Source organism: Balaenoptera ricei, chromosome 7 (genome assembly GCF_028023285.1).
Source record: "Balaenoptera ricei isolate mBalRic1 chromosome 7, mBalRic1.hap2, whole genome shotgun sequence".
Classification (NCBI taxonomy): domain Eukaryota; kingdom Metazoa; phylum Chordata; class Mammalia; order Artiodactyla; family Balaenopteridae; genus Balaenoptera; species Balaenoptera ricei.
In genome coordinates, this window is record NC_082645.1 from 82,185,179 (window position 1) to 82,212,412 (window position 27,234).

General features: G+C 36.9%; 1 protein-coding gene across 1 annotated transcript in view; it reads right to left on the minus strand.

The window, feature by feature from the left end:
• Positions 1–27,234, minus strand: part of DNAH7 (dynein axonemal heavy chain 7) — a 221,067-nt gene that overhangs the window by 188,121 nt on the left and 5,712 nt on the right. Inside the window, exons 5-11 of the mRNA XM_059927531.1 lie at positions 22,874–22,961; positions 21,656–21,836; positions 19,542–19,617; positions 18,037–18,162; positions 12,764–12,883; positions 4,545–4,728; positions 3,718–3,897 (exon numbers count right to left, since the gene is read on the minus strand). Coding sequence (XP_059783514.1) covers positions 3,718–3,897; positions 4,545–4,728; positions 12,764–12,883; positions 18,037–18,162; positions 19,542–19,617; positions 21,656–21,836; positions 22,874–22,961 — 955 coding nt within the window. The remainder of the gene's footprint in view (positions 1–3,717; positions 3,898–4,544; positions 4,729–12,763; positions 12,884–18,036; positions 18,163–19,541; positions 19,618–21,655; positions 21,837–22,873; positions 22,962–27,234) is intronic.

The window sequence follows — 27,234 nt, forward strand, 5'->3', positions numbered from 1 at the left end:
GAATATGAAAGGATTCCTTAGAGAACTGGGTAATTTGTTCAGGTATCCAGGATGCATTTGTCCGCTATGCCCCCTAGTGGACATTTCAGGAAATCACACTTTTTCAGAACTAGATGCTTCATGACAACATTAGTGAATCCTACCACCATCACCACTACCTCACCCCCCAGGGCACAGCAGATACTTGGTGTCATCTTTTTTGAAAAAGAACTTTAGGATAAAGCAATATATATTATGTACTGAAATGTGAAATTGTTGGATCTAATGTGAAGCTCATTAATATTCAAGTACCCTCTGTATCACTTGTTTCCAAACTTGAGGGATTGCCAGAATCATCTAGGGATATTTTACCAGTATACCTACTTCTGAGTACAGACTGTCATTGTAAATCTACATCTCTAGGTGCAGGGAATGGGGGTGGCGGGGACCCCTGGATTTGTATTTTTAAAAGTCACCACATGATGCTGGTACATAGGGTTTTAGAATCATTACCCCACGTATAATTCCCCAGGTAAGACCTATCTCTCAAAATTTGATACCAGAAAAAATACCTGAGCAGTCTAAAACTTGTTATATTTTCCTCTTTACTGTAGAAACCAGGAAGCTTAGAGCCATATTTTATAAGCATAAAATCATAACAACTGTCTTCATTCAGATGATTATAATACTTTTTTCCACTTCGAACTTTATCTAGTAACTCTTATTAACTTGTTATATCTGTCTGTTTCATAAGCTACATCTAGTCATTCTTGAGGAAGGCAGGGTATGAACAGAATAGAAAAGGATGCAATAGGAACTGGAATTAAACAAAAAAACAAAGTAAACAGTAAGTTTCTTGAGAGACTTCTATTTATGGTAATATGAGGAACAGATACCCTGTTTGAAAACAACGACCTAGTTCAAAACACATAAATATGCTGGGGAAAATGCCAAATATAACTTTTATAATGCATGGTTAAGGCAGTAAAATCATAAGGCAAGTCTAAGGGGCCAAACATGAGAGAATACATGAATCGGGAGGTAACTATATGCGGACATGAGCAGCTGCCCTGGGGACTCTGCAGATCCCTGGTGGCCTAAAGCTTTGCTTTAATGAGTCTCCAGCAGGATGGGCACATGTGTGGGGTTGGGTGGCATGGGTGAGAGAATGGCGGTCAGGAAACAAAGCCTCAAGCCTGAGTAAGGTGGGAAGTCAACTGATACTCCTACATAAAGCCAGGAACGATGAAAAGTGACACAACCTCACAATGAGGGTTCTGAAGACACAAAACTTCAGAATGCTGAAAGCTGACAGAACCTTTAAATGAGGGGGCAAGACAGGAAAATGTCTTGTTTGGGCCTTGTTTTTCAGTGGAGAAGAGAAAGGATCCTCGTCTTAACAATTTGGAACCACAAGCCTGTTCTCATACACATTTGGGTAAACACTCACACTGCCAGTGTCGTCCACAAAATCCTCAGGCAAGAATTTTGGTTAAAAGGGTCCTGGGGGCTTCCCTGGCGGCGCAGTGGTTAAGAATCCGCCTGCCAATGCAGGGGACATGGGTTCGAGCCCTGGTCCGGGAAGATCCCACATGCTGCGGAGCAACTAAGCCCATGTGCCACAACTACTGAGCCTGAGAGCCACAACTACTGAAGCCCACGTGCCTAGAGCCCGTGCTCTGCAACAAGAGAAGCCACTGCAATGAGAAGCCCGCTCACCGCAACGAAGAGTAGCCCCCGCTCACCGCAACTAAAGAAAGCCTGCACAGCAACAAAGACCCAACGCAGCCAAATAAATAAATAAATAAATAAAAATAAAGTTCCCTTAAAAAAAAAAATCATTAAAAAAAAAAGGGTCCTGGATTTGCAGGGGCCTCCAGAGCACATGTCAAGAGAATATGCAAAATCCAGAGGAACCAACCCAAATCAAGGCCTCAAAGACTTCCCTGCATAAAGTTCTTACGTGTATAAGCCCATAATAATAAAGGAAAAACACCCACAGAAATAGACCACCAGGAGCAGGAGTCAGATCAGCAAACAGAGAAGAGTAATGAATACATGACTAAGTACAAGAGACTATCAAAAATGACCAGGCCTAGTTGAAAAAAAGAAAAGTTAACGGATTCTGAGAAAATAAAAATAAAATGATAAAAAAATTAGAAGCTCTATGAAGAAGAAAATATTCTCAAAATGAATAATGTCACAATCACAGTGTTAAGTAAAATAAAACAAGTCATGGACTATTTATAAGATGACTCCATCTATACAAAGACATAGAAAAACCAAAGAGAAATTGTTTACAGATATACAGACATGTAGTAAGTTTATGTTTAAGAATTCAGAATAATAACTACAAAATTCCCAATGGTCACTGCAGCACTGTTTACAATAGCCAGAACATGGAAGCAACCTAAATGTCCACTGATAGAGGAATGGATAAAGAAGATGTGGTATATATATACAATGGAATATTACTCAGCCATAAAAAAGAACAAAATAATGCCATTTGCAACTACATGGATGGACCTAGAGATTGTCATACTGAGTAAAGTCAGACAGAGAATGACAGGTGTCATATGATATCGCTTATGTGTGGTATCTAAAAAAATGGTACAAATGAACCAATCTACAAAACAGAAATAGAGTCACAGATGCAGAAAACAAACTTATGGTTACGAAGGGGGAAGGGAAGGGCGATAAACTGGGAGATTGGGATTGACATATACACACTACTATACATAAAATAGATAACTAATAAGAACCTACTGTATAGCACAGGGAACTCCACTCAATACTCTGTAATGACCTATATGGGAATAGAACCTAAAAAAGAGTGGATATATGTATATGTATAACTGATTCACTTTGCTGTACAGCAGAAATTAACACAACATTGTAAATCAACTATACTCCAATAAAAATTAATTTAAAAAATAACTACAAAGTGCAAGATAGTGATTCCTTTGCTACAAGGTAGAAGGATAGGGATATGAACAGGGAAGACCAATTGGCAGGTAGAGCTTAAAGGTAATAGTCATTGTTTAAGTCAGATTGAAGGTATGAAGGTGTTAACTCTATTACTGCTTAAAACTTTAAACACTAGCCTCCTGTACTCTTTTGTATGTATGAAATATTCGTACACTACTTTAAAAATGAAAAAGGGAGAAGAAAGCTACTGTTTGGACTTACGAAACTTGAAAAGCTTTTAAGTTAAGGAGTTTTCAGACATGCTCATTTCATATACTAGACTGTAATAACTACTGTTGAAATATCGTAGTTCAGCAGAACTTTGCTAAATATTTGGCCAGAGAGAGAAGGGAAGTAGGATCTATGATTTGGAAGTAAGGAGACATGACTATTCCTGGAAGAAGGTGTATCAGGAAGGTAGCTAATTGGAGGAGAGTTTTACCGAGCTGGAAAAGTGTAACAGCAGTCAACAGCATGGTGTGAATGCTACAGCAAATGCTCATTGACGGCTTCAAACCAGATCACAACTTTAATTCTTCCCCCTCAGAAAGTTTTCAGCTGAGTTCAATAGAAGACTTGTCTAAGAAACCAGTATTTAAGAGAAGCTAATGGGAAAATAGTATGTTTTTAAAGCAAAACTGCCTTATAAGCCAATGTTACTAGGCCATTTGTATTCTGTAAAGCAGAGGATACCTGTCTATACTAAAAGAAGTTATTTGAAGCAAATACCATCATGCAAATTGAAGCTATCAGAATATCCTTATTACTTACCCACTTGGAATACAATTTTGCCTCAACTCTTGGCACGAAACTGACAGCCTTAATCATGACATCATAAACATTTAGAAGGATGTCTATATAGTCATTGAAATCAGGTTCAAACTTAATGGTGTCATTATCAAGAATCAGCCTCATGACAAAACCTGGATGTTCAAAAGCTCTAACAGAATCCTGCAACAAAGAAGTTATATATATATAATAAAGTATACATATATATATGCATATGAATTGTTATAGACTAAGGAGTGCACTGGTCCCAATTAGGATACATGGGAACTCACCCTTCTTCTTATGCCCTAGACAGTTAAGCCAAACAGGAACTGTACCAAAAAGGGCAAGAGCCATTCCCAGCTAGACTTGTTGGTATCTAGTATCCACTGAGCCTACAGATCAACTATAGGGTCACGATTCCAGAAAAAGGAAGATGTGCACAGCAGTGGGGCTCTAGAATCATGAAAGAAGGAGCCCAAGAGGAGAACATTCGAATTCCCAGACTCCACTCACCCTGTAACAGGACCTTCTTCCAGAAAGAAAAGAGTTCTTTGGAGAAATCTTCCCCAGCCCTCATGAGCCAAATTTCCCAATTATGGGAATTTTTACTTATTTCCACTAACCTCACCAATGTGATGATAATAATATATCCTACATATGCAGGTTGACATTAAGTCTTTTTTTAAAATAACACGTAAGTGTAATAGGTCTAAAGATACACTTTCTGCTCTTCCACTGGTAAAGGTTATTTTATAATTATCCACTCCGAAAGAATTGAAAATAAATAAACTGGTAAATGAATATTGGTGTAACTGAACCTTACTTACGGGGGGTTGTGCAATTAAGTCTGTGAAATCTTGCATGGAAACCAAAGCGAGGTCCTGCAGCTGTAAAGTCATAAGTATAGCAGCACAGTTGAAAAAAGATTCCAACTTGGCACTGCTGTCACCAGTTGGCAATAGCTTTTTTTTATTACCTTGGTAATAAATATTCTGCACTTCTGGAAACCACCTTGAAAGAACAAAAGAATTTAAAAAGTTAATATTTTCAGTGAATTACTCCTCTTACATTAAGCATTAACAGTAACTTCTGAACATCTAAAGGTCTTTATAGAGAGGTATATTGCCAAGTCACATTACCCACTCTCTGAAATGTAAGCACTAGCATATTTCACACCTCCTGGGAAAAGAAATTTTAATCATAGCCAATGGAAAATGGCTCAACGACATCATGCTGTGATAAAAAGGTAAATCGAACTCCTGGAACCATGATTCCAGCACTTTTTGAATAATATGACAATAAACTTTATTGGATATTACAAGATACTCCTCCCCAGTCTCTGAAATTGCTCTTCAGGGAATGGATTTGTCAGTTTAAAGCTAAAATGTGAATAACATTAAATCAAGGGAGGGCTTATTTGGCTCAGCCCACTTGGTAATTTATGTTATTCTATCTATTTCACAATGATAGTTGAAAACAAGACACAAAACAACAAAAGCAAGTACATTATTTTTTTATCCTCCTTAATGAGAAATCCTGAAAGAGTGACCGATTTAAAACAAGTTTCAAATGTATATGTATCCTTGTAATAAAAGGAAAGCAGTTAAATTCATATACAGATACATTATGATGATAACAAGTGAAGTTTTCAGTTTACAAAACCACTGTCCAACACTAAAATTAAGGAATATTTGTACCTCTTTCATAAGAGATAATAAATTTTTTAAAACCATGAGTCAATATAAGTTCAGGAGTTGCCTGAATGCTCCAAGAGAGGTCAAAGTTTTAAATGTATGTATTCATCACTTTAACAAATACGTGTTTAGTGCCTACTGTGTGCTAGGGACAGTGTCATGGGAGATATGAAAAGATATGACATGATCCCTTCTCTCTCATAATAATGAAGGCAATGTGTCATGGCAGAAAAACAGCTTTGAAATCAAAGAATAGAGACATAATTTTCTATTTAAGTAGTAGAGAAGGGTTCTATAGTGAAGATGGCAAATTTCACTGAAGAACAGATAAAAATGAAGTGAGGAAGACCCTGAGAAAAGGATCTGAAGTAGAAGATACTAAGAAAAATAGGTGGGAGAGGTAGGGCTAATATATCTGATCATTTCACTGTCTATAATGGAGCTAATACACTAGAAAATAGGAATAAATAAGTGGGGGGAAGTCTGTGAGGCCTTTTGCAGAACTTGGGAGCTAAACACAAGAACCTGGGACAGGCTCATGTGCTGTGAACACACCACAGATGTTTCTGCAGCGGGGCATCACCGTTTAAGCAATAGGTAAAAGGACAAAGGAGGACAAGTAGCCAATACTAAGTAGAGAAGGGCAATGCCAGATTAATGAAGGGGATTGAGAAATCTCCAGTAGTTCAGGCAAGAGATGGACTAAGTCCAGGGCTGTAAGACTGGAAAAAGGACAAAGAACAGAAAATACATTGAAAAAAATTATTCATTCAATCATTGCCTCAAAAATACTTACAGGGTTTCCTATTATGTACAGAACATCTGAGGTACTAAATATTACTCAGTCCTCAAAGTACTTATAGGTGAGTGGAGGGGAAAATGCACACACATAAATATATATTATAAAAGGAAAAAGTAATAAGAGAACAAAGTGTCAGAGGCATTCAGAAGGAAGAGATCACTTTTGATGAGGTAACAGTAAAGATTTCACGGAAGAAGGGTCATTTGGTCTGGACACTGAAAGACACAGAGGGGCTTCTCCAGGAATGAGCTGCATTATGTACTGTAAATAGCGTGAGGCATAATTTTTTTTATTGCGGTATAACTGATATAACATTATATTAGTTTTAGGTGTACAACATGATGACTGAATATTTGTATGTATTGCAAAATGATCACAATAAGCCTAGTTAACACGGGTCACCATAATTAAAATTTTGTTCTTCTTGGGATGAGAACTTTTAAGATCTACTCTCCTAGAAACTTTTAAATACACAACACAGTATTGTTAACTGTAGTCACCATGCTGTGTACTACATCTCCATGGGTTATTTATTTTATAACTGTAAATTTGTACCTTTTAACCCTCTTCAACCATTTCATCCACCCCTTACTCCCTTCCTTTAGCAACCACCAGTCTGCCCTCTGTATCTATGAGCCTGGTTTTTGTTGTTGTTGTTTTAGGTTCCGCATACAAGTAAGACCATATAGTATTTGTCTTTCTCTGTCTGACATATTTCACTTAGCATAACATCTCCACAGCCCATCCATGCTGTTGCAACATCTTCTTTATCCATTCATCAATCGATGAACATTTAGGTTGCTTCCATGTCTTGGCTATTGTAAATAATACTCCAATGAACATGGAGGTGCACATATCTTTTCAAATTAGTGTTTTCCTTTTCTTCAAGTAAACACCCAGAAGTGGACGTGCTGGACCATACGGTAGTTCTATTTTTAAATTTTTTAGGAACTTCCATACTGTTTTCCACAGTGGCTGCACCAATTTACATTTTCAGCAACAGTGCACGAGAGTTCATTTTTCCCCACCTCCTCACCAACACTTGTTACTTCTTGTCTTTTTGATAATAGTCATTCTAACAAGTGTGAAGTGATATCTCACTGTGGTTTTGATCTGCATTCCCCTGATAATTAGTGATGTTGGGCATCTTTTCATGTACCTGTTATTTATCTGTATGTCTTCTTTGGAAAAATGTCTATTCAGCTCTTCTGACCATTTTTAATCTAATTGTTTTTTGCTATCACATTGTATGAGTTCTTTATATATTTTGGATATTAACTACTCATTAGATGTATATAGTCGCAAACATTTTCTCCCATTCAGTAGCCTGCCTTTTATGTTTTGCTGATGGTTGCTTTTGCTGTGTAAAGTTTTTATAAATATGTGTATAAAACATAAAATTTTGCTAATACTATCCAAGAGGTTCTTATTCTGTTTTAATCCCCTTAACCTCTGATTAAATCTGATACAATTATGTCTGCAAAGATGACAATGCTAAGAGTCACAGAGTTTAAGTGGGGAGCAACTGAGCAACTTTCAAATTTTCCTAGAATTCCCATCTCACAGATGGAAACAAACAAGGAGTAACTAATTATTTTAAAAACCAACAATTGGTTAAAAAGGAGAACAAAGAGTCTACAGATTTACCAATTGGATAGATATTTAACAGTGGTAAGGTATGGTTACAGGCTAATCTTAGAAGCCATGCCGTTTTTAATTTAACGTGACTATTTCTACAGGCATGGCCCAAGGTGAAAGTTTTTTCAGAACTGAGAATAGAAAAGATAGGTTAGGTCCAGGTTGCAGAAGACCTTAAAAGGCAGGTTAAGAATTGTGGATTTATTTTGTCAAGAAACGGAAGGCACTGAACTAGGGGATGTTTTAAGATTCACCTGGCAGTGGTTTGTAGGCTGTATGGGAGGATAAAAGGGCCCGCCAAGGGTAGTAGCAGTGGGAATTGACAGAAAGGAGTACACATAGAAGATGTTTCTGAGAGAGGATCAAGAATACTTGGTGTCCATAAAAGAAGTCTCAGTAAATATAAAATGATGAAAATCATACAAAATTAGAAAATCAGTAACAGAAGGACACTGTGGAAATTCACAAATATGCAGAAATTAAACAACATAGTCCTAAACAGGCAATGAGTTAAAAAAAAAAAAACCACAAGGGAAATTAGGAAATAATTTGAGATGAATGAAAATGAAAACACCATATATCAAAATTCATTGGATACAGAAGAGTAGTGGTCAGACTTTAGACCTGTAAACACATTAAAATATATTTAAAAGATCTTAATCCAACAGTCTAAACTTCTACTAGAAGTCAGAAAAAGAGAGAATACTAAATTCAAAACAAGGAGAAGGAAGAAAGAGAGATCTGAGTGGAAACAAACAAAATAAAGAATAGAAAAATAGAGAAAATCAGCAAAGCCAAAAGCTGGTTCTTTAATAAGATCAGCAAAATTGACAAACCTATAGCTAGACTGACCAAGAAAAAAAAAAGAGAAGACTCAAACTGTTAAAATTAGAAATGAAAAAAAGGAGACATTAATATTGACCTTATAGAAATAAAGGGAACATAATAAACAACTCTATGCCAACAAATTAGATAACCTAGCAAATTCCTAGAAAGACACAACCTACCAAAACTGACTCAAGAAGAAACAGAAAACATGAATAGACTTATTACAAGTAAATACATTAATTATCAAAAAAATTCTAAGAAAATTAAAAGGCCAGGATCCAGGAATAGGTGGCTTCACTGGTGAGTTCTACCAACTGTTTAAAGAAGAATTAACACCAATCCTTCACAAAGCCTTCCAAAAAGAAAAAAGAGAAAGGAATGCTTCCTAACTGATTCCATGAGGACAATATTATCATAATACCAAAACAAGACAAAGATATCACAAGAAGAAGAAAACTACAGGTCAATACCCTTGATAAATATAGACACAAAAATCCTCAACAAAATACAAACTGAATTTAGCAGCATATAAAAAGGATTATACTCCATGACCAAGTGGAATGCAAGGTTGCCTCAATATATTAAACCAATGGTAATATACCATATTAGCAGAGTAACAGAAAAAACTAATTATCATCTCAATAGATGCAGGAAAAGCATTTGGCAACTCTACATTATTTCATAATAAAAACAATTAAGAAACTAAAAAGTAAAGGGAAATTCCTCAACCTGATAAAGGGCACCAACACAGCTAACTTAATGTCAGAGGAAGACTGAAAGCCTTTCCTCTGACATCCGGAACAAAATAAGGATGTCCACTCTTGCCACTTCCATTCAACATTGCATTGGAGGTTCTAACCAGAGCAATTAGGCAAGGAAAAGAAAAGAAAAAACAACACATGCAGGTAGGAAATGAAGAATTAGAACAAGTTCTATTTGCAGATGACACAATCTTACATAGAATACACACGTACACACAAACTATTTGAGCTAATAAACAAGTTTAGTAAGGTTGCAGGATATAAAATCAATATACAAAAAATAGTTAGACTTCATCAAAATTAAAAATATTTGTGCTTCAAATAACATTATCAAGAAAGTGAAAGGACAAACCTCATAATGGGAGAAATATTTGAAAATCATAACTGATGAGGGTCTACTAAAGTACTCAGAATATATAGTCAGCCCTCTGTATCCATGGGTTCCACATCCGTGGACTCAACCAACTACAGATTGAAAATATCAGGAAAAAAATTCCAGAAAGTTCCAGAAAGCAAAACTTGAATTCTCCATGTGCCAGCAACTATTTACATAGCATTTATACTGTATTTACAACTACTTACATAGCATTTATATTGTATTAAGTATTATAAGTAATCTGAGATAATTTGGAGGATATGTGTAGGTTATATGCAAATACTATGCCATATTATATAAGGGACTTGAGCATCTGTGGATTTTGGTATCTGCTGTGGGGGAGGGGGTGTTTCTTGGAATCAGTCCCCCATGGATACTAAGGGATGACCGTATAAAGAACTCTTACAACTCAAAAATAAAAAGACATAACTGAATACAAAATGAGCAATGACTTGGATATTTATCCAAAAAGATAAATAAATGGACAATAGACGTGAAAAAAAGCTCAACATCATTAGTCACTGGGGAAATGCAAATCAAAATCACAATGAGATAGCACTTCACATCCACTAGGATGGCTATAATTAAAAAGAAGGATAATAACAAACACTGGCAAGGATGTAGAGAAATTGAATGGTAGGAATACATTGTTGTTAGGGATGTAAAATCTTACAAACCCTTTGGAAAACATCATGGCAGTTCCTCAAAAAGTTAAATATAGTTGTCATTTAACCCAGCAATTCCACTCCTAGGTATACAACGAAGAGAACTGAAAACAAATGTTTATGCAAAACAAATGCTCATGGAAGCATTATCCATAATAGCCAAAAAGTAGAAACAACCCACACTGATGAATAGATCAGCAAAATGTGGTACTAATATATTCTGCAATGGATTATTATTTGGCCATGAGAAGAAATAAAGTATTGATACATGCTATAACATGGATGAACCTTGAAAATTATGCTTAGTGTACGAAGTCAGACATAAATATGGTATCATTCCACTTAGATGAACTGTCCAGAGTAGGGAAATATACAGGGACAGGAAGTACGTCAGTGGTTGCTAGGGGCTTGTCAGGGTGGAATGGGAGTGACTGTTAACAGATACAGGGTTTCATTTGAGGGTGATGGAATTAGTGATGACCACTGCATAATCTTGTGAATACATTATAAACCACTGAATTATACACATTAAAGTGGTGAATTTTATGATCAGTGAAATATATCTCAACAAGAACAGTTAGCAATACACTGAAGATGGCTGGGGGCAGGCTGGGGATGGTGAGGAGGTACATGATGAGCAAAAGAGACAGAAAAAGTCGAAAAGTTTTCAACTTGGCCTGGGAATGGTCCAGAGGAGGAAGAATGGCAGGCTTGGAAGAAAGAATGAGTACTGTTACGGAAATGCTGAGAATCAGGTGCTGACGTGGCATTCCACTGGAGATATACAGTAGAAAATTTATAAGAAGGGCACAGAGCTCAGAAAACATAACATCTTGAGACAGCTAAGACAGACGAAATCATGAAACTGTCGAGAATATAGAGAAGAAAAACAAAAGCAAACACCTGGAGAGCCCCTACCCTTAGAAAAGATAGTAAGATTAAGTAAAGCCAGAAAAAGAGATCAAAAAAGAAATGGGCACAGGGACACAGAACAGAGACTTACAGAAGGCGGTGGTGATAAACCACAGCAATTGCTGAGTGGAAGCGGAGGGTAAGGACTAAGAGAAGACATTAGGGTTTGGCATAGATGTCATAATTAATCATTTACTAATTGTTTCTCCACTTCGGTGAGCTCATGTTCTGCCTTTTAGCCATGATAAACACATTCTGGCTCACTATGTAAAGTATGGTCAGAGGGTTCTTCCCTTAGAATCAATCAGGAGGCATCAAGAGATACAGTTAATCAATCTACATCTCTCAGCAAAATCGTTCAATAAAGGTTTATCCTCTACTCTGTACTTTGACACACCCAGTCTACTAAAATTTGCAGTGGGAATGTATTCCTGGGGTAGAACCCTGAAGTTATAGATCAAGATAATTTACTCTTATTCTGTACTTATGGGGTCATATTCTCCTCTGCAATTAATTATGCACTTTCATTCTGCACCTCTCCTCTATTTTTTTTTATGTGAACTAAATACTAATACTAAATAGAAGTCTAAAGTTCTTTCAAGTAATGCCAGACAAAGAATTTGATTCTAACGTATTAGAGAAGAAAAAATATAAAGGGAAGATTCAGTCTTAAACTGTCAAGATACACTTCTAAGTACCTTTTGGAAATCATGAGGCCATGCTGGAGTTTCATGTCCTCTGTAATCTTAAATTTGATCTAATATTAATGTCCCATTTATAATAACTTAATGGCCCATGACAAAGACAATTTTACTGTATTGTTTCAGAACGTATTATCTGGCACCAGTATCGATAATTATCACATGTGACTATCCCAATTTGAAGGGCCAATCCAAGATGATGTTTAATTAAGTCTAACTTCCCAATACGACTATAAACTCCTTTAAAGAATATATTTTCCCCACCTAAGCATTCTTTAAACTCTTCTGCATCCTCCATCCAAAACCAAAATGTAACAGGCACATTACCTTGCATGTATTACCAGTAGATTCAAATAAATCTCTGGTGAACGATTAGTTGATGATCATTCCCCCATGTTATCCACCCCTACTCTCAGAGCAGAGGGTAGAAATCAGACGTTGAGAAAAAGTATCAATTATCATCATTTTAGTTTCTGTACAATCTATGCTGTGTAGAACATCTGGATAGACATCACAGAGCAAGGCAGTTAAAGATATCATATTTAACTCTCAAACGGAAATGATTACAAACTTTTTAAAATGAGATTTTCTAAAAGCAGTTAAACTGCAGTAGCCCACTAATCACATTTTTAAATTTATGTTTTCATACATGAAACTTCAAAACTTTACATTTTAAGTAGAGTCTCTTTGGCAGATTCCATGTGTTTCATGACAATGCTCTGAAAAGTCGACAGCTCTAATGCATCCTGGCAATTGTGAAATTCTTCTACATCAACTAAACGTAACTTTCTGCAAGAGATGAAAATGAACAGTGATTTAAGTATGAGGGTTTTTTTTTAATTTAACATTTTGCTAATTGATCCCTTCTCAAAAAATGATATTCCTAGGTTTTATCTCTAAAATTTGTGTTCCATAAAAATATTCAAGAACATATTTTAATTTAAAAAATAATTAATATAATTAAATTCAGCAGGAACACAATCTGATATTATGAAACTGTGCTGTGTAGTAGAAGAAGGACATAATAACTGAAATTTGATGGATAGGTTAGACTGATTTTTGCTTTCAAACTGGAACAATTAAAACAGGAAAAGAGGCAGGGCTCAAAACTTACAGGGTCCACTCCTCCTAAAACAAAAATTCCACCCTTTCTGAAAAGAGAGCAACCCTGGATATTGGAGAGCCGTGAAGTGAGGGAGTTCTCACACCTAATTAAGACTGTATAAAAATCTTTTGAACCTGTCTGGTTTTGATTTTTTCAGAAAACACAGTGCTTACTCCAGCCAAGAGTTTTCAATTCTGACTACAACACTATGATCTTTGTTATATACATGCTTTAGTCAGTTAAGAAGTTTCTCTGGCAGATTAAAGTGAAAGAACAATGCTACCTATTAGTACCATTGTATTAGTCACCTCAATTTAGCTACAGATTACTTCCCTATTAGAGAAACTGCTATTTAATTTCCACATGATTAAATGATTTCTATGTTATCTGAAAGATAGGAAACACTATTAAAAACATCACATTTAATTTTTACTTAAAAATCAATGTAAAATACTGGTTAGTAAACAAAACATATTTCACATCTATTTATATTCCTTTCACAAGCAAAAGTCCATCTCTTAGGTTACCATGAGGTTAGTACATGACATCGGTGATACATTAGGCACAAAGTAGGTATAACCATTGCTGGAGAATCTTTGGTAATGAGTTATTCTGGGCAACTGAGCAGTATAAAGCAATGTTTTAAATGAAATACTTTTAAAATGTAGCATGACAGCACATACTAAACATAATCTGCTCTCTTTATGCTTCTTGGTCAACATTTTCAACATGACTTTATGTCTTAAAGCTGTAGCTATAAATCAGGGTACAGGTGCATGCCGTGTGAAGCAGCACTGAATGAGAGCAGTTGCTAGGGCACGAGCACCTAGAATTCACTTTGCCACTCAGCAACCAGACCAGTTTTCCCTGCACTTCCTCAGTGTTTGATTTAGAGACAATTCTAAGCACAGGCCACCCATTTTTCATGTTTTGAGATTGATAGGCCTTTATAGAAGTTTTACAGAACTTTCTCATGAAATCTCTGCTTATAACATTCCCTGTTTGGTCCATAGGCTGAATGGTTAAGAAGATGGGAAAAATACCACCAGACACTGGTCCTACTTTCTCAGGACGATTCCTACAATAATCTGGCAGTAGAAAAACAGTTTTAACCACTAGTTAAAGACTACAGGAAGAGTCAGGAAAAAGATGACTCAACCAAATAACAGCCCCAAATCACCCAGACTGTGAACCTCAGGTTCTTCTCTGAACTCTTCCTATCCCTTACCTGCCGCATGCAAGCGGACGTCAATTCCGGGAGACTCAGCTGTCAGTCATGGATCCCTCCCACCTGCCACTTGATGCTCACCATAGTCTGAAACCCACCTTGATCTTTGGATCCATCACTGATTTCAGGCGGAGGGACTTCAACAGTCCTGGCCCAACACTCTGGACTCAACACCAAGTCAGTCTCTGATTTTGATCTCTGGTTCTCAAAGCTAATCTCACTTCTCACGGGGCCCAAGTTGCCCCTTAACTACCACTCCAAGTGCCTACATTTCTTGCTTGATCCATGAATTTAGAAACAAGTTCTGCTCTTCCCAGCTCTCCTGCTCTCCTTCATTACATTCAAAGTAGCACACTCTAGGCAGTGCTCTGCACTCGCTTCCTTCACTTACTAATACATCCTGGAGACCATTCCATATTAGCACGTTGATACTGTTCTCATTCATATTTCAAAGCTGTGTAATAATATTCCATTGTGTGACTGTACCATCACTCATTGAACCAGTCCACTATCAATGGTTACTTGGTTGTTTCCAGGCTAATCCTCTTAACAAATGGCACAATAAAGAACCCTGAATCTCTATCACTTCCTGTATTTTCATGTGTATCTCTAGACTAATTTCCCAGAAGTGAGATTGCTGGATTCAAGTGTAATGAATTTGTAATTTTGATAGATATGACTGGATTCCCTTCAAAAGGGTGCCCATTTCTCCAACCTTCACTAACAAAGCATGATGTCAATATTTTGGAATTTTGTCAATTCCATAGGAAATAGAATGATATCTCAGTGTAGTTTTTATTTCAATATCTTTGCATTTTTCTTATTATGAGTTAAGCATCTTTTTAATATGTTTAAGATTGATTAAGTTGTATCCTCTCTGAGTACTGTACAATAAATGAATCCACAGTGTTCTAGAAGTATTTTCTTGGACTCGCCTTGATCAAATCATGAATTTCAAAAGTTGTTCTTTATCTTCTTATTTTCTTAGACATCCTCCTATTTATACTGTAATATATATCCTATGATAATTTCTATACTCATATATACACTGTATATACATGTGTCCCCGACATGCACCATTTTTCAAGCAAAAATACCTGTGTGCTATGTAGGTTTTTGACTGCATTATAAATGCCATCTCTGACATTATTAAGTGGGTTCTGTAAGCATAAATACTGAATGACATGAATTGGCACATTTCCATCTAGAGAGCACCCCCATTCATAGAAGTGCGCCTATTCATGCATTTCAGAGTCATTCAGATGATTTTTTCGTATCACCATCCCCCAACCCACAGCCATACACAGAGACGTCCTGTACCTTCAAGACCTGCTGAGATTCAGGGCAAATGACTATTAACCCAGAGTAATGATGCCCTGTGTGTTCAATGCTGGCTTCTCCTCAGAGGGGCAGCACTTGGGTCTGCCCATCCCACTCTTAATATTCACACAGAGGGTAAAAACAACTTAGGCTGGCAAAGGCAACATAGGAGTTGGTGGGGCTCTCTTCCCCACCCACAGACTGCAAAGCTTCTTTCTCATTTGTCTTTACCCTGGAAGCTCTGAGGTTTGCTTCAGCTGCTGCAACTAACACCTCTGCCACCACAGCCCTGGACACTAATTTCGGACATATCTACTATTTACTGTTTTCTTATCTCGGCTTTGTTACTTTTTCTTCTTCCCCTTCCTCCTTTCATTTTCTTGTCTCTTGCCTCCTGATATTGTACAATAGACAAAGTCTAGCCCTTAATGAACAATATTAGGCAGTGGTGCTCATCCCCCAGCATCCAGCCCAGTGTGTTCTAGCAGTTCCATGTATGAACGGATATTAAAAAAATAAAATAAACACTGTGGTGGTGTTTTGAAAATGAAATGTACTACTGCATGTAAACGTCCTTTGTGAAAGTGATATACTGTATTGTATGATCTCATCACTGCAGACAAAATTAGATCATGGGCCTTGTCAGGGAGAAATATTTGAGTCTCAATACCCAAAAGAAACAAAATGAGAAAAGCATGGGGCAGGGAGATGGCCTCTTCCTATAAGATAAATTCAAGAAGACAAAGAAATCCACATTATACAATGCAAAGTTGAAAGGATGTGCTTTCTAGGAGTAAACAGTCTCACTGACAAAAGCCAGTTTTATGCTATGTGTGTAGATACACGTATGTGGATATACATATATATTTGGCTACATGAGCACAAAGAAAAATATGGGAAGATGCCTCACTAATGGTTATCATGTCTTTGGATGGGTTGGTAGAAAGAAGGGCACGTATGAGGAAAAGAAAGGCCAGGCTGGTGGGAGTCAGGCAAAGTAAAGAAAAAAGGGCTGCACTTAAAAAGTGTATATGATCACATTTGTGTAGTCATATTAATTACATATGTATCTGTGGAAAGAAATTACATTAAAATTTGTTTAAAAAAGGAAGGAAGGGATGGAGTGAGGGAGGGGAGGGGCCTTAGACACCACAAACCCACACTCATCTCACAGGCGGGAACTGCAGAGCCTCTGATGGGAGGGTGGCAGAGCTGGGGCGATTCTGGATGGCTTGGCTTCCTGGAGCAGGCCCGGGAGCAGGGTTAGGGTTAGGTGTTCCTGGGCACTAAGGATCCCAACTTCGGAAGGAGCGCAGAGAAGTTGGTCGGTGAGGCCCCCCTAGTGTATGTGCAGGGGTGCTTTCCAGAGCAGAGACAACAGCTGTGCACCCAAAGCTCTTAGCTTTCCCTTTGCTGGTCTGCAGGAGGCGAGAAAATGTGCTCATTATTGTGTCCTCGGGACAATACCTGCAATTAAGAACCAGGAGACCCTGGAGAACAGATTGCATGGAAACTGGGGCTTTGGCTGGGAGGGTGAGGAAAGGCTCATGGGACCACCTTGGAGGCCAGGTTGCCATGTCCTCTATCACGAGACAGGGACCCATTCAGGTTTGAGAGGGCTCCTTTAAGAAAAATGATATAAATCTGTATTACTTCTGCATATTTTAGAAATAGGTATGTCCACGTGTACCTGTTGCTAGGATGCCCCCTCAGTGCCTTGGAAGGGGCGGCACAAGGGACAGAATATGAAGCCGGAGCTTCTAAACTGCGAGGTAAACTGTCCTCAGCCCTAGGGCCAAGGTCTGTAACTCCATAGCGCCCACCAGCCTTCACATCCAGCTCTGCACCTTTCGCACCATGACGACGCCCACAAGGAGATGCATGATCCCCAAGAGTCGCCCAGAAACTTCACCTCATGCTAATCACATGGGCAGCGTTACCTCGGTTTCTAAACAATATAGATGACTGTAGCAGCTAATGTTCTGTGGGATTTAAAACGAGGCACGGCGATTCAGCCCCTTAACTGTGATTTCCCCTTAAAGTATATATGGTAACCTGGTGGGGGTGGGGAAGGGAGAGCTAGATAAGACATAATGGCGATGCTCACTTTTACCCTATACACTTCTATGTTATTTAAAACCATGCTTACTTAGGTCAGATTTGTAATTATTTTTAAAATTTATAGTTAAGATAGTAAAAGAAATAATTAAGATGTAATAATTTTCATCTCTCTTAAACAAAACAAACAACAACAACAGAAAAAACCTCAGTAAGTCCAGAAATACTTACTTAAAAGTACTGTGCCACAAATCTAGCACCGCCAACATTGTAGGGTTCATTGCGTTCAAGTGATCCCTAATATAACTGCTTGCAGCTAAAAAAGATTTCCTCCAAGGTTTTGGAAGAATTTCCATTCTGAAAGCAAAGAGAAAATAGTCATCTTCTTTAAAAATCAGAAAGTCTCATAATTGTCAAAGTACTTTTTGAGTAATAATTTTATTTGAGTAGTAATTTTTTGAGTTTAATTTGAATTAAAAATAGGATTTATCCCTCATGGTAATAACAAAACATGTAATTATGTTTTAAAGTATATAAAAGTCATACTCTTTGTGGTTTAGTATAATTTTTAACTAACGCAGATAAAATTAGATTTGAATTTTTATCACATAGGCAATTGTTTTTCTCTAAATGCTTGATGTGATGGAGTCCACAAATAACTAATAGTGATCAAACAGGAAGAGTAGCCAGCTACGTTTTATATATATCTTAAAAGATTTTTTTTTTAAGGAAACATTTAAACATTTTATGTCCCTATTGTTTTTAAAACATTTTAAGAATATACTCCAGCCTGGAAATCTTCTTGAACTTCACCTCTGACTGTGTAAAGGTCACTTACAAAATCATAAACACTAACATTCTATTTAAAGTTATTTATTCTGTAACTCCTCCGACTTGACGAATCATCTTTTACATACTAAAGATGTGCCATCTTCATCTTTCAGAGTATATTTAAACATTTACATTTTATGCCTGTAAATTTTTTTTACTCTCATTGATTTTAAACACTTAGTCTTGTTTTAATATATAGTAAAGTTAATTCAGTTTTTCCTTTGTGGTCATATCGCCTTTACAATTACAAAGGATAGTTTTTGTTTATCCCTGGGAGAAAAGCTGTTCTCCATAGAAGATACATTGACTTTTTCTTTTTAGTTGTTAAAAGAAACAATTTGGGGCACTTTTAAATGATACAAAAGAAACAAAGTAAAACTGAAGTGGTTACTTAATCATATAAGTTCTATTCTTCAAACTATTTAAGTGATGTATTCCTAAATGTTATTTTAGGGAAAATATATAGCACGTGGATTTTCCCATATGTGTTCTATATTTTAATCCACGTAATATATTCTGTGTTTGCATATTTTCTGCAGCATTCCCAGTGTGTTTTGGGGCATTCAAATTGCCATCAAGCTTTCATGTCCCTATTACATCTAAAGCTGTGCTTGGAGCTGTGGAGATAAAAAGCTCTGTATCAACGTCTTTCACCAGAGCACTTATGTTTTAACCACGTAGGCATCCATCTGTCAGTGTGTGTTTGCCTACCCATCTATCCATCAATTTGTAAACATAACATGTTAGGGCTTAAATACATAAATAAAGATAGTATGATCAGTTGTATATATGCAGTACACAAATTATAAACATATATGAGAAAATATAACCAGTGTATAACTATATCCACATACAGAAAAATGACTGCAAAAAATCAATATTCTTAGCGAAACTTGATTGCTTACTCAGCACGATGGGGTGGAAGTTCTTCTACCTTTTTGTCATCTTCCTTTTCTCTAGGATCTTTTAAAACAAAATCAACTAAAAGAAAATTGAAAAGTTCTGATCAACAACCTTATAGTAATTATAGTATTTCCCAAGCAATTGTAAAACTAATTCCTTTAAAATTGTTTACGTTAAGTTTTTTTAAATAATGAGCGATTTGTGCATTTATAAACACAAGAAAATTTTAAAATTTTTATGAGAAAATCTATGATGTCTGTGTCTTTGAGAATATATATACACTCTTTCTTAACAATGTTCCTGTTCTTTCATTCGAAAATCATTGCTCTTAATATTATATATTTTCCTTTTTAGCTCTTCCACCAAAAGTGTTCTTGTTGAATTGAAGGTCAACAATACAGAGTAGCAGTAGTTTCCCTTCACTGAGGAAAGATACATATTGCTTTGTTGTTCTCTTTTAAACTGCTTAAGAGCATAGAACTACCTTGTTATGAAATCAGTAAAGTGAGCTACTTCTGCCTCTGCAGTCTTTAATTCAGTTAATTCTAACTTTCTTGCTTTTCTTTGAAGATGCTCTTTCTAAAATGCAAATATGTTTTTATCCCTCTGCCTAAAATCCTTCAGTGACTCTCCTTTACCTTCAAATGCTTAAAAGAAAGCATGTAAGGCCCTTAATATTCTATCCCCTTCCCAAAATGCACCCTCTTCTTTGGCCATCAGAGCTGCTTGCAAGGTCGGAAGAGCCTTTCACTCTTGTCTGCCATCATTCCCACCATTTCCTAGGCCATGCGTGTTTCCTAGTATGTAATGTTCATCCTTCACAACTCAGTTCAGGTGCCACAGAGTCCTTCCTAACAAGTCAGGCGTGACTTCTTCTCCCTTAGACCATGTTCTCGATTTCTCTCCTCATTGTACTTGCTACTTTGCTTTATAATTTAGTGATTTGTCCATGGCCCTCATTACACTATGAACTCTTCGGGGGCAAGGATATGGCTCTTTACATTATCAAAACACTCAATAGGAGTCTTCAATGCAGTGAATGCCCTCCTCCCTGAAGGGTCCCGCAACCATTTCAAAGCAGTATGATTTCTCCAACTTTGACATAGCATCAATTATACCAGGCTTACTATCACAACCAATCGGAGAACCTTTTTTAAAAGCACAGATTTGAAAGACTGCCTCCAGAGATTTTAATTCAGATGGGTCGGGAAATGAGTACTCTTTAAATGGCTCTGATAATGTCAGTCTATTGGTCTATACCACGAGTCAGCAAACTTTCATGTAAAAGGCCAGACTGCAAGTATTTTCAACTCTGTGAGCAACAAGGTCTCTATCACAACTACTCAACAATCTCTTATGGTGCAAAAGCAGCTATAGAGGGGCTTCCCTGGTGGCGCAGTGGTTGAGAATCTGCCTGCCAATGCAGGGGACACGGGTTCGAGCCCCGGTCTGGGAAGATCCCACATGCCACAGAGCAACTAGGCCCATGAGCCACAATTACTGAGCCTGCACGTCTGGAGCCTGTGCTCCGCAACAAGAGAGGCTGCGATAGTGAGAGGCCCGCGCACCGCGATGAAGAGTGGCCCCCACTTGCCGCAACTAGAGAAAGCCCTCGCACAGAAACGAAGACCCAGCACAGCCATAAATAAATAAATAAAAATAAATAATTTTTTTTAAAAAAGCAGCTATAGATAATATGCAAATGAATGTGTGTCTGTGTTTAATAAAACTTTATTCACAAAAACAGGCAGTGGGCCAGATTGAGCCTATGAGCCGTAGTTTGCCAACCCCTGGTCCATAGCAGTAGTTTTGTAATTAATCACACTCTAGTTTATGATATCAGTAATATTAATATTAATTAATTAACATTTTAAAATTTGTTTCAGTTATGTCCTTTGTTGAGGGGATATATCCCCTCAACCGTAGAAAGACGGTTTTTAAAAATTTTTGCTATATTTTATTAATGAAATTTGCCTGAGATCTTAAGCAATGTAACCACAATACAAGAAACAGCCTAATAAATATAATAGTTTCAAAGATAGGTGTTAACTTTACATTTTTAAAAATTTATCTTTAATAAGACGCATTCAAATTAGAAAGAGAAATACTGATTTACCTATGGATTTTTTCACACTAAGAAGATAATCTTCTCTCATTTCATCAGATAATGCAAGTATGCTGTTAGTGAGGACTTTCAGATGTTGGGGGACTAAATTCAATACATGCTCCAGCCAAGAATCTTCCATTGGGGCTACGTGGTCCGTATCAATTCCATGGTGGATATAATAGTAATATCTCTACAGAAAAGATAATGAGAAATGGAGATGGGTTTAATACTATAATAAAAGAAGTATTTATCAAAAATAAAACCACTGAGCAAAATTAAAGTTTTAGTAGAACAAAGTATTTACAAATCATAAAAAATTATTTTCTGCAATTCATATTGGCATTATTTGAGTTCTCCTAAATTAAAAAAAAAAACAACTTTTATTTCATGAAAATTAAAACTCTTACCTTAATTCATAACTACACTCTAAAACTTGAAGTTACATTACTAAATATATGATGTACTAAACAGAACTCATATATGTGGAGGTAGAATTTAGTGTTCTATAAATGTGTGAAAATTTAGTTAGTTTTTGTCCTTGTGTTATTGATAATCAGAAGTAGATCTTAAAAGCTGTAAGTGAATCAGTACCCCTATTCATTAATCTCAGAAATATTATCCAACAGGATTTACAAAATTTCCAATTGGCCTATTAATATTCCATTCCATAATTTTACAGATGTTGTTAAATGTGTGCACAAAAAATTCATTTTAAGACATGACAGTATTTCTCTAACAATGGACATTTAACGTCAATATATTTTCGCAAGTTTTTACATGTCACTTAACAGAAAAAAATTTAAACATCAAAATACTTTCAAATTAGCAATATTAAAGTCTTCGATATTTACTTTAAAAAAATTCTATATTTGAAATCCTTGAAGAATTACTTTTTTCTAAAGTAAGTTAATATGCTTTGTGAAGTGTACACTATGTAATTAAAATAATTTCTCATAGGATAAAGACATGTAAAAGCTATACATGACTGAGGCTAGCTTTAACATAGGGAGGAGGGAGACTTGAGATTCTCTGACTGTGGTCTTAGGAAACGAGAGGAAGAATGATTTCCTCCGTTAATCCAATAGAGCAATTTTATGGAACTTCATCTTTACTCCTACATCCATGTATTTGCACAGGAAGGAGCACAGAATAAACTCAAAGGCACAAAATCACCTTCAAGTGCTTCCTTTACTTTCAATTATACTGACAAAAGAAATAGCTTGTTACCAAGATGTCTTTCTCTATTGCAGAAGTGGTTAGTTTTGGCAATGTGCTTTCATCCGGAGTAGCTGAGTCTAAGACAGCATCTTGTTGCCTAAGAAAATGATAAACACACTATTCAAATGTATATAAATGGCAGTTAGAACATAAATCAATAGATTTATCTGTCAGACTGTCTTCTATAAAATAAGGAAAGAAGGCATTGTGGAACATTTTTAAAAGAGTAAACATATTTATTTGGTACCGTATTCCTCCCAGAATACCTTCTCTTTATTCAGAGAGACAGTTATATTGGAAGTGATTTGAAAGATCTAATTCAGAGGCCACATCCTCTTTGATAGGCTTTATTCATTCTTGCTCATTGCTCCAAAATCATCTCTCTTCTCTGAACTTTTATAGGAATGTTCTTGCATTATTCCTAAAACATGTATGGTTATTTATAAATACGATGTTTAGAAGAGCACCGATGGAAAAGACTCTAAATGTAGTTCTGCCAAAGACACAGATATATTCTTCAAAAGACCATTTCTCAGATTTCTAGGAACACATATTAGAAGTTAGCAACAAGTGACATAGAAGCTCATATGCTCCTATGTTTTTATTATTGGCTAACTGTTCATATAATACTATAATGTTTCTAGGTATAATTCAATTCAAAACCTATATCAGATATGAGCCACATTTTGTGACTTCCTCTGGGGCTCCAATGTGTGAAAAGTTCACATCTTCAGGAAAATAAGTTGTTCTGTGATAACTTTAACCTCTTTATCATTGAAAGTATCGTGCTCCAGGTCCCAACTTCATCGGGGATGGATACAGGTTAGTGATGCTGTGTAATAAAATACTTCTTACCACTAACTGTCCAGTGAGTGGAGACTGGAGGTTTACTGAATATCTGTCTGAGATATCATACCAAAGTAGGTACCCAGAATGGATCTTCTGACTTAGTTTTTTGCAAATCTAGGAATCCACTATCTTGTGAACTTTAGACTTATTTTTTTCAACTAAATGGACCAGAGAAGAGAGGCAAGGCAATGTCTCAGGAATGTCTTAGGTAATATCTCAGTTTAATTCAGTACATAGTAGGTGCTCAATAAACATTTATCAACTGAGGAATAAGCATATGAGAGGAGTGGTAGAAGATCTTCAGGGTATTCTGTGGCTGGAAAGAGAAGGGTTATTTTAACTGCAAAAGTAATCATCTCGTTATTTTGGTGTTTGTATAGTAAAAAGGTACTAATGACAGTAACGTACTTCAGGAATCAGGACATCTGGGTTCAGATCTGCCACTATAAAGTTTATGACCTTAATAAATGGGTTGTTTTTTTTTTGTTTTTTAATGGCAGAAATGCCTATCCTATCTACTTTGCTGAATCCTGACGCTCAAACTTCATCCTCTGTGTGAGTAATGTGGACATAGAAGGATGCAGCAAGGTCAGGAGAGGTGAAGAGGAAGGAGGTTAGGGGCTATGGGAGAGGCTGCAGAAGTTCTTGCAGTCAGAATGAAGATCCTTTCAGCTCTAAAACTCTATAATTTTATCGTTCTGTGGCCGCAGGCAAAGATTCTGCTGCTAGGAACAATAATAGAAGCTTTCTCTAATCCTCACACCTATTGTTACAGGAGACAATGACATAATTATCCCCACTGCACAGATGAAGAAACAATGTCAGAGAGATTAAATAACTTCCCCTTCATCACATTGTTAATTAAATACAAAAACAAGGATTTGCCCATCCATATGTGCTTCTAAACTGCCATGCTCTTTCCATCAAAGCAACATTCCATTCAGAAATAAATCAATCAATACTGGAGACACTTTACCTGTTAAAGAGAAAATATGATGTACTTTACTTCTCAAAACTGAAAGAACTATATTGATATTTTTTCTCTTTATCAATAGAGATTTTTGGTTCAAGATGGTGACATAAACATCCTTTTTTTCAAGTTTTCCTGTGAAAATGGTAGTAATTTTAACCCAGGACTGTAAAGCAACTAGAGGGTCATCAGCTGAGTAGATACTTCAACAAATTTTTGGAACATGAAAAGAAGACAGAGAACAGATGAAACAACTGAGAACACCACAGACCGTAACTCATGCAAGAAGGAAACCAATCTGCCTAGGAGATCCCTAGAAAAGGCTCTCGTCTTGCAATCAACAGGTACCAGGGGAGGAAATGTATAGGAAGGCTGACAGCAAGGAAATTATCTGAGCAACTTTATGCCAGCAAATTAGACAACTCAGGGGACTTCCCTGGTGGTACAGTGGTTAAGAATCCACCTGCCAGTGCAGGGGACACGGGTTAGAGCCCTGGTCTGGGAAGATCACTCATGCCGCAGAGCAACTAAGCCCGTGTGCCACAACTACTGAGCCTGTGCTCCAGAGCCCGCGAGCCACAACTACTGAGCCCACGTGCTACAACTACTGAAGCCTGCGTACCTAGAGCCCATGCTCTGCAACAAGAGGAGCCACCGCAACGAAGAGTAGCCCCCACTTGCCGCAACTAGAGAAAGCCCGTGCACAGCAACGAAGACCCAACACAGCCATAAATAAATAAATAAATAAATAAATAAATAAATAAATAAATAAAATTTTTTTAAAAAATTAGACAACTTAAATGAAAAGAACATATTCCTAAAAGGTAAAAAAGTACCAAACATGACTCAAGAAGAAATAGAAAATATGAAGAGATCTATATCTAGTAAACTAATTGAATTAGTAAGTAATAATCTTTCCACAATGAAAAGTTCAGGTCCAGATGGCCTCACTAATAAATTCTATCAAACAAGTAAGGAAGAAACAACACCAATTCTACACAAATTCATTTGGAAAATAGAGGAGGTGGAAACACTTAACTCATTTTATGAGGCCAGTAGTACCCCGATACCAAAGCCAGACAAAGACATCACAAGAAAAGTACAGTCCCAAATCATTCATTAACGTAGATTTGAAAATCCTTAAAATTTTAACAAATCCAGTATATACATAAAATTATGTATATTACATATACATAATGACTAAGTGAGAGGAATGCAAGGTTTAACATATGAAGATCATTTAATGTAATATGCCATATTTAAAAAGGACAAAAATCAAATGATCATCTCAATGGACATCGAAAAAGCACCTGACAGAAATCCAGCACCCACTCATGACGAAACCTCTCAACAAACTAGGAAAAGAAGGGAACTTCATTAATCTAATAAAGAGTATCTTAAAAACCTGCAACTAACATCCTACATAAATGTGAAAGACTGAATGCTTTCCCCATAAGACTGGGAATACAAAATAAGAAATATGTAATACCAATAACTACAAATGGGATTAAACATGCTACTGAAGTCCAGAAACTCAAAGATTGAAGTTTAATAAGTCCATCCATATAGTGTTTGTTAAAGGTATAACTAAAAATGACATAAAATGATTAAAAAGAGACTTCTGTTTCTTATAACACAGCAGCAAAGATAATCTGAAAAACCTCCCAGTACCATTCTATAAATACTGGATAATATGCCACAAAGTTCCTTTGAATGCATAGCTGAGCTCACAAGAAAAAAAGGAAATACTCAGGAGGAAAAAGATGGAATGACAAGGCAGAGTAACAGCCAACCCCCGAGGCTACGGCTGCCCTTGTGGGGTGGAGCCTTGGACTTTAATGCCCACGTGGGTCAGGAGATGATTCTGCTGGAGTTAAATGGAGAATTCAAACCCAGACCTCTGTATGAAGCTGAAACCCAAGATGGGCTCTATCCTCAACCAGAGGAGGACCAAAAATGACAGGCACAGGAAAGTTGTGTCAAGAAGATCATTTGTCTTGGCCAGGACATTGGGAGGAGAAAAAATTGCTTCTATGAGTTTGTAACCAGAGGCCTACCCACCCACGGCTTAGAGTGTTGATTTTACAGTTCGTGTGTTCTGAAAGGGCTTAATTGAAGAAAGTGATGTAAGTGGGCCAAGCTGGTAATGTCTAGTGGTGCCTGGCAAAAGCAAACTCCAAACCACTCTCGCAGAGGCACACGCCCACGATCTAACTGCACAGGAGCCCACATATCTGCCATCCCTTTGTCGGCACGCAGTGACCACTGCCCTCCCCTCAACGTGCCTATCCAGCCAGTAAGGTGTCACATGGGGACAGTAAAATGGAGCTCTGTGGGTGAGTGACTTACTGTAATGTGTCATGAAATTCTGTTCACCAATGGCAGTGTGTGTGCGTTGAGAGTCATGATGAAAGAAAGGGGCTACTGAACAACTAGCGTCAAGCTGTGAAAAAACAGGCAAAGAGGAACTGGTGACTTGCATCTGCATTGCCCTCCGTAAACAGATCTGTACTTCAGACTGGGCAAGCCCTGCCCTGATCACACTGTGATC